The sequence below is a fragment of the Neoarius graeffei genome, chromosome 13 (assembly GCF_027579695.1).
Source record: "Neoarius graeffei isolate fNeoGra1 chromosome 13, fNeoGra1.pri, whole genome shotgun sequence".
NCBI classification, from domain to species: domain Eukaryota; kingdom Metazoa; phylum Chordata; class Actinopteri; order Siluriformes; family Ariidae; genus Neoarius; species Neoarius graeffei.
Genome location: NC_083581.1, coordinates 57,251,397 through 57,264,772, shown reverse-complemented (window position 1 = coordinate 57,264,772; position 13,376 = coordinate 57,251,397). Strand labels below are relative to the sequence as shown.

Sequence of the window (13,376 nt, the reverse complement as noted above, 5' to 3'; positions counted from 1 at the left end):
TTCTTCTGACGTTACACCAGCACAGACAGGCTCTGGGGTGAAAGAAAAGGCTAGGGGATGACCTTGGGCCAAGCTTACATTAGACCGCATCTGTCTCATTTTCTTCGCGGATGCACTGTCCATTTACATTAAAACGCCGGGAAACGGGAATCTGCCAGGGTCCACGTATTCAATCCAGATCTTGTCTGGTCCGGTGCTGTGTAAACATTGAGAATACGCAGATACGCTGTGCTGAGCTCTAGCTGGCGTCGTCATTGGACAACGTCACTGTGACATCCTACCTTCCTGATTCACTGGCGTTGGTCATGTGACACGACTGCTGAAAAACGGCGCGGACTTCCGCCTTGTATCACCTTTCATTAGAGTATAAAAGTATGAAAATACTGCAAATACTGATGCAAATACTGCCCATTGTGTAGTTATGATTGTCTTTAGGCTTGCCATCCTTCCACTTGCAAGTGGTAAGTGACGCGCATGCCCGACATGCACTAGGATCACACACACAGCGGCTCAGTCCCAAATCACTGCTCTTGCACTCCTTGCGCGCTCTGAGCTGCGCAGGGCCGGAGTGCGCACCCTCTAGAGGGCACTCGCTGTTCAGGGCGGAGTGATTTGGAGCGCAGGATGCCTGCGGAGCCGAGCGTATCCGTGTATTGGCGTTGCTGTGTGCACGCGAATCGTGTATTGGCGTTGCTGTGTGAACGCTAATCGTTTTAAAAACGTTAATCTGATGATCCGCTGATACGGTCTAATGTAAACCCCACCTCAGTCTGCTTGACTGCAGCATGTGGTGTAATCATCAGGGTTGCATGCTCAAAGTATTTTTGCTGTATTTGTCATACCTGACTTCATTGCTGGGCAATAGAGTACATGAAGTAATCAAAACACCTTGGTTATAGACTTTTTTTTTTTTTCAGGCCCTTTTCTTCTGTTGCAGTATGTGCACTAGACCTAATCCAAGGAATTCATGTGCTTTTTACTGATCTGATCGGTCATTGAACACACCCATGTTTGCTGTTCTCTTTGGAAACTTGTTACAGCATTAAGTCTGAAATCCCCTCTCAGCACTTTGCATAAAACTGGTTGCTATAGAATTGTTCCAAAAAAAGTTGTTGGGCCTGTAATCCTGTGTAAAGGGGTGTGCGCCTTCTGGTGGATACATCTCTGTAGTACTTGCTTTTTTAAAGCGTGCACACAAGCTTGTTTAGAGGAAGGGGTGTGTCAAGGAGGCCTGTGATGGGCAGGTCCGTAAAGGAGGCATATGATTGGCTGTACCATCCACAAAGCAATGGTGGTGTATGCCTCTGCAAGAATTTTCTGGAAAGAATAGATTTTGATAATTTCTGGAATTTTCCAATGGTTCAGCTGCGAATACTTGCTAGTAAATGTTTAGATTAACTGGCTTTGCTGGGATTCAGCTTTTCTTGGAGTGAATAACCTTTTTTTTTTTTTTTTTCTTTTTTTTTTGGTTACAGGAGCATTTTGCAGAGATCTATGGGAACGATGCAGCAGCAGAGAGCAGAAGGTCCCGGGAAAGATTCAAGATGTGGATTCTGGCAGGGATGGCAGTCTTCATGGGGGCTGTGGTGGGGTCCTTTATTGCTCAGAAACGCCTGTAAAGATTACTGAAGACACAGCATCAGCCTCCACCCAGTATCCACCTCAAATATACATGAAGGAACTTTTTTAAATCGTTTTTTTGGGGGGGTTTGTTTGTACTTTTTCTTTGCCAAGAATTCATGTTTACACCCTCCTTTCACGGTGGACTGTGTGAGTGGCCCAAGCACAGCTATAAACTTCATACACCCAGTCCCAGCCTGGTGAAAGGAGACTTGTTGCTACTTGGCCCAAAACAGTGATGTTGCTCAATATCCTAAGATTTGTTGCTTGAGTCATCCTTTTTTTTTGCTTTTTTTTTTTTTTTTGTTTGTGTTTTGGATCACTTGTTAAACTGTCCAAATGGATCACTCATTTCTTTGTGAAAATAACTTACTGATTTAGTCTTTTTAAATAAACATTTTTATCTGAGTATAGCGATTATACAAATCTCGTTTGAGAACTGAGTTTAAGTGAAGCACCTCACAGGTTCTTCATGGAGTCTAGGTTCATGTTGACCCTTCAGAGGCTTGTAAATGGACTAGCAGGACATGTTCCAAACCTTGCACTACAACTCAAGTCCTTTCTTGGTCTGCTGTGGGAATTCTTTACAACATGGCTTCTTTACCAGTAAGGTGCAATGAAGGGAAATATTTGCTTAACCTTGGTCATTTTTGCAAGTAAATTCTGGGCCATTCTGTAGCTTTGCATTGATTCCCAGGTTAATTTGTCCAGAAAAATGCCATGAAATGGTGCGTGATGCATGTATGGGACCGAGGGTCGGAGGCTTTGTTAAAGCTAGTCAATTTAAGTGACCAAGTACTCTCTGAGATGTGAGAGCCTACTCTGGTAAAGGAGCAATGAAGTTAAATTTCTGTGGGTTTCATTGTCAAACCCAAATTGGTTGAAATTGTGGCAACTTTACACCATTTTGAGTATTGTAATGAGAGCTAGAGCTGGCTCTTTCCTTTATTGTTGCCACACTGCATCATAAACATGTAATAGACTAGGATTAAAATGCATCGTGGTAAGGGCCCCACTGTGTCTTGTGTAGTTTTGGTGGTGGTTTGTCCCATTTGGCTTTAAAAAGTTAACATTGGAGCAGGTTGTAGAAGAGATGACTAGGTCTAGCTTGCTTTAGTTATAATTAACTTATCAGCCAGTGATTTTATAGTAATTCTTAAATGCGATTTTTCCTGTGAGTGTTAGAGTGGGTGGGTGCTTCTGTTGTAAGTGTACATCCTGGTTTATTTACAGCGAACATTTCATTTTTAAATAGCGCAATAATGTTTCGCATCACTTTCTAGCATTTTCCCCAGATGTGCTTGAAATCTGACAGCTCTACCATCTACTGTGCATGAGGGTGCTGTAAAGGGGTTGAAGGTATGTATGGAATGAGGTGTGCCACTGCAGTCCCAATTATAAAGGTACAAATCTGAATTTTATGCCTTTGAGTTATTTGGAAAATTAAAGTTTAAGTTGAATTAAATCTAGTTGAAATTGTTGCATGACTGAAATTTGAGGCCTTGTACAGTTTTACAATAAACAGGTGTTTAAAAAAATGTGGGGCCACAATCCATACCCTTCAATTTCAACTTAAGTGTATGAATTTGAAGAACTGGAATTTTAAAATGGCTTATCCCACAAATTTAGGGTTAAAAAAAAAAAAATCTGCAATGGCATGATTCATAGCCTATATTTCCAGGGTTTTGGGTTCATTCCGGAGCACGAGTTCTATTCTCCCACCTCCCAAAAATGGGTGCATTGGTTAATGCTAAATTGCTGTGGGTGTGTATACATGGGGCCTGGTGATGGACTAGCCCATTCAGGTTGTCTCCATCACCCCAGGTGTTTTCAAGCTAAGCTCTGGATGCATGGTGACCCTGACCAACATAAAGCAGTTGGATGAATACACCTGCTTTGACAACCGAATTTGAAACCTTGCGCGTGTGTAACTAAACTACAAAAGTACCTTTTCAGATTATACCCTCTTAAATTGAGATTTTAGTAGTACATTCCCTCATTCCATAGGTGAGGACCGTTTTCAAGGAGATGCAGCAGGAATGTAAACTGGATTAACCAGTCAGGGGGCTCAAAATTCCTACTGCAGTGCCAGAGTATGTAGATTCACATTTGGCATCAGTGGCTACATCTGAAACGGCATGCTAGCCTACGACATGGTAGGTCAATACACCGTCTGGATGGCTGTAGTATGTCACAGCCACTGCAGACAAACTAACATGGAATTTTAAAATGATTGGGATGCAACACTTATAAATTCTTTGCTTTAATTTGTGAACATTTTACTGGCCTTTGAGCCGACCAGGCTGTCTCTCCGCCATCTGTCTTTACTGTGGTGTTTAGTCGCTTTTGCTGTCATGGTAGCTGGAGCTGCTTGTCACTCAGGTGAGGCCACCTGCTGCTCTGCACCTTACAGTGACCGAAGCTAACATTTGGTATCAAAATGCATTTTATTCAAACATGTTTTCTGTTTGTTAGTAGTGTTTGGCAAGTGGGTTCCTTTTGTCATCAGAATTCACTCAACTTTCAGGAGTATGAGCTGAATCCCAAACAGGCTCACTACTTTTGTGTATATAGGTTCATTAGAGCTGGGGTAAGAAATTTATTCCCTTTTCATCCTAGATCTAGTGAACTACATGCTCACTGGGGTAGCTAAAACAGAAATCCACTCATCTACAAACAAGGTTTTTTTTTTTTTGTGCATATCTCAAACTATAGGCTTAATATACATCAGTCAAGTAACCAAGAGGTACATATTTACTTCAAACCCAGCTGAACAATGCCAAGCTACATCTTGACGCATGGTATAGATTTGGGATCTTCAGCTGCTCTGTAGACATGACTTTAACAGAATGCATTCCATATTGAAGAGAAATTCGCTGCTTGCATATTTTTGTGTATAAATGACTGAGTGTTCTGTGGCAATGGTGTACAAGAACAGCTTGGTAGAGTGAAATGATGTTGGCAGGACACTATGTAAACTAGGTAACTTAAATTACATTTAGAGTAGCAATTAGTATAGCAAATATTTAAAGCCTCTTGGATGTCTTGAAAATATTTATAACACCATAGTGTTCTTTCCTATGGCCTTAAACTCCATTATTTCTTTGAGGTGTTTTGTTACACACTGTGTTTGTACTTAGTCAAGTTCACCTGAAAAGATAAACTATTTTTTTAAGGCTTTTGGTTTATTTAAACACACATCCCCAAAATTGAATGTTTTATGTCTTTAGTTTTTTTTTTTTAAATGTCTATCAAAAGTGAATAAAGACCAATCACAAAGGATGGCGTGTGTGTGTGGGGTCATTAAACATCTGAATGTGTCTTTCTGGCTATGGTAGAGAAGATATGAAAACAGGTTTATTTTGAAATGAATTCATGTTGGGCTGAGACTACTAGAGACCAAGTCATGACTTAATTCATCCAATACAAAGTTTATTATACACTACTCAGACAGTGGTAGGAAAAATGGACTTGATACCACAAGTTTTATTTAAGTTCTGAGTTTTAATCACTTCTCATAATGGTGTTTTTCATAGATGATTGGACAGACACCATGGTTCTAAAAGGGGACGGGAACTTCTTCCTTTGACTTTATTTCCACTGCCCCTTCTCATAGTCCCACTTGGCAGAGAAGCCCTGCACTGGGTTCACTCGCATGTCCAACATCCTTTTCACCTGCTTAGCCTCCCACTCTTCATCAAATGTATGAGGAGGATGAGGATACACTGGAGGAGGGGATAATTCACTGTTAGCTCAAGTCTGTTTTTGCCATGGTCTACAAATCAACTAAATTTCTCACACTACCTATTAAAGTTGCATTATTAATTCTGTTCTATGCACAAGCAGGTTTTAAACATTCAAGGGAGTGAATACTTCTGAAAATGCATGGTGGGTATTTATTTATTTATTTTTTAAACTCGTCACTGAAATTCAGACATGATTAGTTGTCCTTACCATAGATACGCTGCCAGAGCACCACAAGGCCAGTCAAACCTACAAAGAAGAAGATTCCACCCAGCACAGTCTTCCACTCATTGGAGGGCTTTTTCATCTCTGCATACGTTTCTTTAAACATAATCCTATACACTAAGACACACAAAACTGGTGGGTGACTTTAATAGAGTGCAACCATGAATTATTGGTAGCTTGAGCACCTGGAGATCTCAAACTAAATATTACTAAGAAAATAAAACATAACACAACCATATGGGAATTATTGGTAAACATTTAAAACAGTCCCATTTTTATATACGCTACCACTCAGTTTATTAAGGCAGTAATTGTCAAGTAATTATTTCTGAGTGGTTCCTGACATATGGATTACTACAGTTGTGGAATAGGGCTATTTACAGTTTGATCTTGAACACGAAGGCATAAAATTGCACTAATTAATTTGACAAGGCATGCTAGTTAACTGAAAAGCATTCCAGGTGACTAGCTCATGAAGCTGGTTAAGATAATGTCAGTGTTCAAAGTGTCAAGGTAAACAGTAGCTACTTTGGAGAATCTAAAACGCACTTTTTTTCAGTTTAGACAAAATATTCCATGTTATTTCATAGTTTATCTATTTAGTATTGTTCTACAGTGTAGAAAATAAAATACAGGAAAAACCTGTGAATGCGCAAATCCACATAAGCAATATCACAAGTAGTTTTACTGAAGATTTAAACAGCCATGATTAATAGAAATTGACAGAATAAGAACAAAATACCAACAGGCGATTTTCTCCTCCTTTGAAAGGTTGTTCCATGGTCCTTTCTCCTTCTGTTTCAAACTCTCCTCAGCAGCAGTAAGGGTATCGTTGTAAGGTCTGTCTGGTAGTGGGATGTCCCGACGATCCCAGTACATGGGCAGAGACATGTCAGCCTGCTGTGACACTTCTGAGTCAGAATGGAGGAAAACATGAGCAGTGCAATGGAGTGAAAGAACAAATTTGTTGACAGTGATGCCTTAAAAATTGCCTTTACTGTATCCTAAGACAAGCGCGCCCCCTACTGGATACATTAACACTAGCCATTTTATAGCAAGATGTACTGCCTGACCAATACAGCTCGCATAAAGAATAGAGTAGGGTTATAATATACAGTATAGCCTAACTATTACCATGGCTGGCCATCCTGGCACTAGTGGTGCTGAGAGCGGCCACTGTCCTTCTGGACAACAGCGTCCCCAGTCGTCCTGCAGTCAGACGCAGCATCTGAGAAACAAAAGATGGATTCATGGACATACAATGTCGTACATCTTCAGAAGGATTTACTTCACTTGTGTCTTAGATCAAATGCAATCTTCTACAGTCATGGTTACTTTATCATTTATGGGTCACAACATTTTAGGTTATAAGAAGTGAATAACGGTTCGTTCTTTATAAACACCAGCCTGTCCTGTGTGCCATTGCAGCTTGTGGAACCGGAAGACACCAGAGCTCAGTACTTCTAGTTCTTCAGGTCAGGCTCAGAACGGTTTCCAGGGGTAACATACACCCTGTCCTCACTGCTGGATATTTGGACTCTAAAACCTTTCTCGTTGCTCTCAAGTTAACAAACCACAAATTATGACCCATGTTTTCCCTGTTTGTAGTTGTTGGGTGCTACTGGCCAGTAGGTGATACTGATGGTTACTATGGTAACCAGGTCTAAGTTAGCCCTGGGGTCAGAGTGTAACTAGCCTTAGGTCGAAGTTAGCCTGGGGGTTGTGTGTGTGTTTTTTTAGGGAGAGGGGCTTAAAAATTAGCCTTTATTTTTGTGAAACTTGAATTAGACTACTCTATTAGCAAAATTAAGAGTTCCATCCTGGCACTAGTGGTGCTGAGAGCTGCCACTGTCCTTCTGGACAACAGCGTCCCCAGTCGTCCTGCAGTCAGACGCAGCATCTGAGAAACAAAAGATGGATTCATGGACATACACACAATGTCGTACATCTTCAGAAGGATTTACTTAACTCTTGTGTCTTGGATCAAACCTTCTACAGTCATGGTTACTTTATCATTTATGGGTCGCAACATTTTAGGTTATAAGAAATTAAAAGACGAATAACGGTTCATTCTTTATAAACACCAGCCTGTCCTGTGTGCCATTGCAGCCTATGGAACTGGAAGACACCAGAGCTCAGTACTTCTAGTTCTTCAGGTCAGGCTCAGGACGTAACACACACTCTGTCCTCACTGCTGGATATCTGGTCTCTAAAAACTTTAAAACCGTTCTCGTTGCGCTCAAGTTAACAAACCACAAATTATGACCCATATTTTCTCTGTAGCACCCAATAACTACTGGCCAGTAGGTGATACTGATGGTTACTATGGTAACCAGGTCTAAGTTAGCCTTGGGGTCAGAGTGTAACTAGCCTTAGGTCGAAGTTAGCCTGGGGGTTGTGTGCAGGGGTTTTTTTTTTTTACAGAGAGGGGCTTAAAAATTAGCCTTTATTTTTGTGAAACTTGAATTAGACTAATCTATTAGCAAAATTAAGACTGGTCTAACACTACAGACTCGCCTCAAATACACTATCTTTGTGAAACCAGCTCTATATTAGTAGCTACACTGTAAAAAAAAAAAGTTACGCCAACTTAAAAATTCAAGGCAACTTACTGCACAGGATTTTTGAGTTTATGTGACAACTAAGATTTTTAAGTTTTGAAGAAAGTTGTGCCAACTTATACTTTTGGTCTTCATATTCACACAAACTTATTTTTTTTCAGTTTTATATGATAAGAATTCATCTCATTATCTCTAGCCGCTTTATCCTTCTACAGCAGGGGTGTCAAACCTGATCCATAAAGGGCCGTGTGGCTGCAGGTTTTCATTCCAGCCATGCAGCAGCACACCTGACTTGGCTCATTCAATCAAGTGAACTGTCTTCACACAGTCAAATACTTGCAGCCACACCCACCCTTGATTAAAGGGTGGGTGTGTCAGTTGATTGAATAAGCCAAATCAGGGTGCTGCTGCATGGCTGGAATGAAAACCTGCAGCCACACGGCCCTTTATGGATCAGGTTTGACACCCCTGTTCTACAGGGTCGCAGGCAAGCTGGAGCCTATCCCAGCTGACTACGGGCGAAAGGCGGGGTACACCCTGGACAAGTCGCCAGGTCATCACAGGACTGACACATAGACACAGACAACCATTCACACTCACACCTACGGTCAATTTAGAGTCACCAGTTAACCTAACCTGCATGTCTTTGGACTGTGGGGGAAACACGCGGACAACATGCAAACTCCACACAGAAAGGCCCTCGCCGGCCCCGGGGCTCGAACCCAGGACCTTCTTGCTGTGAGGCGACAGCGCTAACCACTACACCACCGTGCCGCCCTGATTTTAACATGATGGTAGCAAAACTGCTATAAAACTGTAGTGGCAGTGCTTTTTTTTGTTAAGTCACACGTTCACTTATTTTAAGCCTGAAGCTAATTTGACAAACGAAATGTGCAAACAATTCAGTATATTGAATTGTTTGCACATTTCGTTTGTCAAATTAGTTTTTACTTGGATGAAAGATTAGTGGCCTTAAAGTTGAATTCTTATCATGTAAAACTGAAAAAATTAAGTCTGTGTGAAGAAGGCTAAGTTATCCGAGACCAAAAGTATAAGTTGGCACAACTTTCTTCAAAACTTAAAAATCTTAGTTGTCACATAAACTCAAAAATCCTGTGCAGTAAGTTGCCTTGAATTTTTAAGTTGGCGTAACTTTTTTTTTTTACAGTGTACATAAAACTACTGAATCGAAGAGATGGGCATTTTTCAGTGTCAGAGTCACCTTTTATACAGCATGGGTTACTTTGAGGACAGTAAACTACCCGACTTGGATAAGTACAGAAAGAAAAGAAACGTAAAAGCGAGTTGTTTTATTAGTGGACACCCAGAATCCTGGGCCACAAGACGCAAATAAAATGGGCGAATCTGGCACTAGTTCAAGTGCAGGCTGTGGACAAGAATAAACAACCCCGGCTTTATGCCAAGACAACACATCAAAAAATATAAAAATCAGTTTCGTAATATACTAGACGACACGCATTTTAGTGCAGTGGTATTGTCTGAACAGATTTCCCCCTCCTCATGGTATTATGAACGGAAGACCGTGTATCTGCTGCACGAAACCCCACCGCACTTTCGAGAAGACATTAAGAACATGTAACTGCAACTTGTTTGCTTTTCCCCTGCAGCAATTAGGACATGTCGGCTACTTTTGCCTTTATCCAGGACCAACAATAGTTTTTTCATCATTATTATTATTATAATAATAAGCTAAGCTGCACTGGTTTTCTTCATCTTCAAGCGCGTTTTAAAAAAAGAAAGAAAAAAGCGGCCTTCACTTAAATTAAAAAAACAACAACAACAACTTTGCATTAAAACCGTGCTACACTTCGCAAACATCCTCTCTGGAGGAAATCTAACGAATGTACTCACGGATGCCCTGAGAAACTGGACCACAGGGTGTAAATAAACCACAAACAAACGAGCGACTATAACAAATTTAGTTGACCGCTGCCTCCGATCCTCCACGACTGCAAGCCTACCCCTAAACTACTGCGGACTGGGTTGCCAGATTGAAGTCCCAACCTCTCTCTGACCCACCAAATCCATGATCAATGCAACAAGTTCATCAAGAACCTTTTACCAAGTTGATAAACAAGCCGAAAGGTAAACACAGTCCAATCTGGCAACATGGTCGTGCAGGCCTGATACAGATTTTTTTTTTTTTAATTCGACTGTAATAAAGTTTATCCATCTTGTCAGCCGTTCCTGCCAGCTCAGGGAATAGAATGGAATAGAATAGAATAGGATGCCTTTATTGTCACTATACACATGTACAATGAGATTAAAGCATCTTCAATAACAGTGCAAACAGCGTAGAGAGAGAGAGAGAGGAAGGAAAAAAGGGGGGGTGTAAGGGGGATAAGGTAAGGTGCACAGTCCTGAGGTATATGTGTTGTGTTACACATTATGGAGTGAGGTATTGCTCATTGCACATTATAAATTATTGCACGAGAGAGTCTCATCTCATCTCATTATCTCTAGCCGCTTTATCCTTCTACAGGGTCGCAGACAAGCTGGAGCCTATCCCAGCTGACTACGGGCGAAAGGCGGGGTACACCCTGGACAAGTCGCCAGGTCATCACAGGGCCGACACATAGACACAGACAACCATTCACACTCACATTCACACCTACGGTCAATTTAGAGTCACCAGTTAACCTAACCTGCATGTCTTTGGACTGTGGGGGAAACCGGAGCACCCGGAGGAAACCCACGCGGACACGGGGAGAACATGCAAACTCCACACAGAAAGGCCCTCGCCGGCCCCGGGGCTCGAACCCAGGACCTTCTTGCTGTGAGGCGACAGCGCTAACCACTACACCACCGTGCCGCCCCACGAGAGAGTCACATTATAAAATAAAATATTACACATTATGAAGTATTGCAAGGTAAGGTAAGGTGCACAGACTTGGTGTATGTGTTGTGTGTAGGGTGCACAGTCCTGAGGTGAATGTGTTGCGTTTCACATTATGGAGTGAGGTATTGCACATTATAAAAGTATTGCACAGAGAGAGTCACCTTATAAAGTACTGCGCATTATAAATTATTGCACGAAGAGAGTCACATAGTAAAATAAATAGACTATAAAGTCAGAGCATATCTGAATTCAGGGCGGTTATGGCTTTTGGAAAGAAGCTGTCTTTGAATTGAACTTGCAACCTTTTGATCCCAAAGCCACTTCTCTAATCATTAGGCCATGGTAATCATCTTGTAATAAGGTCTGATTTACAAACAAACAAACAAACAAACCCTGCACCGTCTTTTCAAAATAGCCATATTTAGAAATATTTAGTGAAAACAGCTATAATATCTCACTTTCTTTTTAGAAGTAGCCATACACCTTCGCAGTTAATTCTGAGTACACACGATTTATTGCGAAAGTGCTCTGGTCATGTGACCAATTAGGGTACTGTGTTTATATCCTGTGAATTCAAAAACAATCAGATTTCATTTATAGGCTGCATTTTGGGATTTGATCATTTAAATAGGACATTTTATGCACTGAGCTGGTTAGGGTTAAATATACAGTTTAAATGAACCGAAGAGGCAAAACGACTTGGATTTCACCTTTTATTCTGAGAAGCTCAGGGGTGAAGTTTCAGAGAACTGAGGAAGTGTAAGAGAGCTCTAAACAGGCAGAAGAAGAAATGCAGAAAAAGTTACTCAGCAAATATATCTGCTAGATTATAGCTAGTTACACTACTGCACAGGTGACCAACCCTGGTCTCACGGGGAAGCCATGACCTAATGGTTAGAGAAGTAGTTTTGGGACCAAAAGGTTGCCGGTTCAAGGTTCTTGGCCCAGCAGGAATGGCTGAAGTGGCCTTAAGCAAGGCACCTAACCCCCAACTGCTCCCCAGTACGTCACTCTGGATAAGCACGTCTGCTAACCATCCATCCATCCATCCATCCATCCATCCATCATCTGTAGTCACTTATCCTGTACAGGGTCACAGGCAAGCTGGAGCCTATCTCAGCTGACTATAGGCACCAAAAGGTTGCCAGTTCAAGGTCCTTGGCCCAGCAGGAATGGCTGAAGTTGCCTTAAGCAAGGCACCTAACCCCCAACTGCTCCCCAGTACGTCATTCTGGATAAGCACATCTGATAACTGTCCATCCATCCATCATCTGTAGTCACTTATCCTGTACAGGGTCACAGGCAAGCTGGAGCCTATCCCAGCTGACTATGGGCAAGAGGCAGGGTACACCCTGGACAAGTCACCAGGTCATTGCAAGGCTGACACATACAGACACACTCACACCTACGGTCAATTTCGAGCCACCAATTAGCCTAAACTTTGGACTATGGGGGAAACCCACGCAGACACGGGCTTGAACGTGAGGAGACAGTGCTAACCACTACACCGCCGTCTAACTACTGTATGCTAAATGTAATGTCACTGGAGAACCCCCTGTCCTACATATTTCAGTGTTTTCCCTGCTCCCATCACACCCGCTTCAACTAACCTACTCATCAGACCAGGGTTGGGAACTTGTGCATCAGGGAAATATTAGACGCATTAGGGAACAAAGTACATGGCAAACGTCCATTTGAAAATTTAGACCCTTTAAGGGTTCTGCAGTTGTTCCTATGGAGAATAATACACGATAAAAATGTCCAGTTCTCTCAATATGCCAATTAATATATTTTAGGTGTTTGTTTTAATCTCTCTGAAACACTTGATTCAACAAACCAGGTTATTAACAGTCCTTTCTGAGGTGAAGTGAGTGTGTTAGAGTAGGGAAAACACTAAAATGTGCAGGACAGGGGGTTCTCCAGGACCAGGGTTGAGAACCTTAGCTAATTAAATAACACAACATCAAGTATCCTACAGAAGCAAATAACAATAACGACTCAGTGAACAAAACCTGTGGGCTGAAGTGTAATTATAGCTGATGGGTAACGAAAATTGAAGTTTAGATACAAACACAACAGAGACAGAAAAAAAACAAACCTCCCATTGTTTTTCTTTTGGCCTTGACCTACAAGGTCTTTGTCATGCCTTCAAAAATATTAATCCAAACTGTGACTGTATGAACTGTTTCAGGGCCATGGTAAAGATAGCTTGAAAGAGATAGAGGACCTGTTCCCTGTGTAGATATGAAGGGCTCATTCTAAACTTACAAAAACAACTATTTGTAGTTACAGGTGATTATACACTAATCAAGACATAAGTGTGAATACTATATTCCATTTCTGCTAATAAATCCCCCTAAATCCTA

General features: G+C 41.5%; 2 protein-coding genes across 6 annotated transcripts in view; one reads left to right on the top strand and one right to left on the bottom strand.

Moving 5' to 3' along the window:
• The window catches only part of bcl2l1 (BCL2 like 1), a 31,639-nt gene extending 29,611 nt beyond the window's left edge, over positions 1 to 2,028 (top strand). For all 5 annotated transcript variants that reach the window (XM_060938129.1, XM_060938127.1, XM_060938128.1 and 2 more), the window contains one exon: positions 1,476 to 2,028. In XM_060938129.1, the coding sequence (XP_060794112.1) occupies positions 1,476 to 1,619 (144 nt within the window). In that variant the 3' untranslated portion in view covers positions 1,620 to 2,028. The remainder of the gene's footprint in view (positions 1 to 1,475) is intronic.
• A 3,003-nt stretch (positions 2,029 to 5,031) lies between these two features.
• On the bottom strand, positions 5,032 to 10,154 carry LOC132896941 (cytochrome c oxidase subunit 4 isoform 2, mitochondrial). Its single transcript, XM_060938124.1, has 5 exons — positions 10,023 to 10,154; positions 6,724 to 7,489; positions 6,336 to 6,500; positions 5,575 to 5,706; positions 5,032 to 5,345 (listed from the first exon to the last, which is right to left on the bottom strand). Exons 2-5 carry the CDS (start codon positions 6,845 to 6,847, stop codon positions 5,212 to 5,214), a joined length of 555 nt encoding a protein of 184 aa, XP_060794107.1. The 5' UTR covers positions 6,848 to 7,489; positions 10,023 to 10,154; the 3' UTR covers positions 5,032 to 5,211.
• Between the last annotated feature and the right edge of the window lie 3,222 nt (positions 10,155 to 13,376).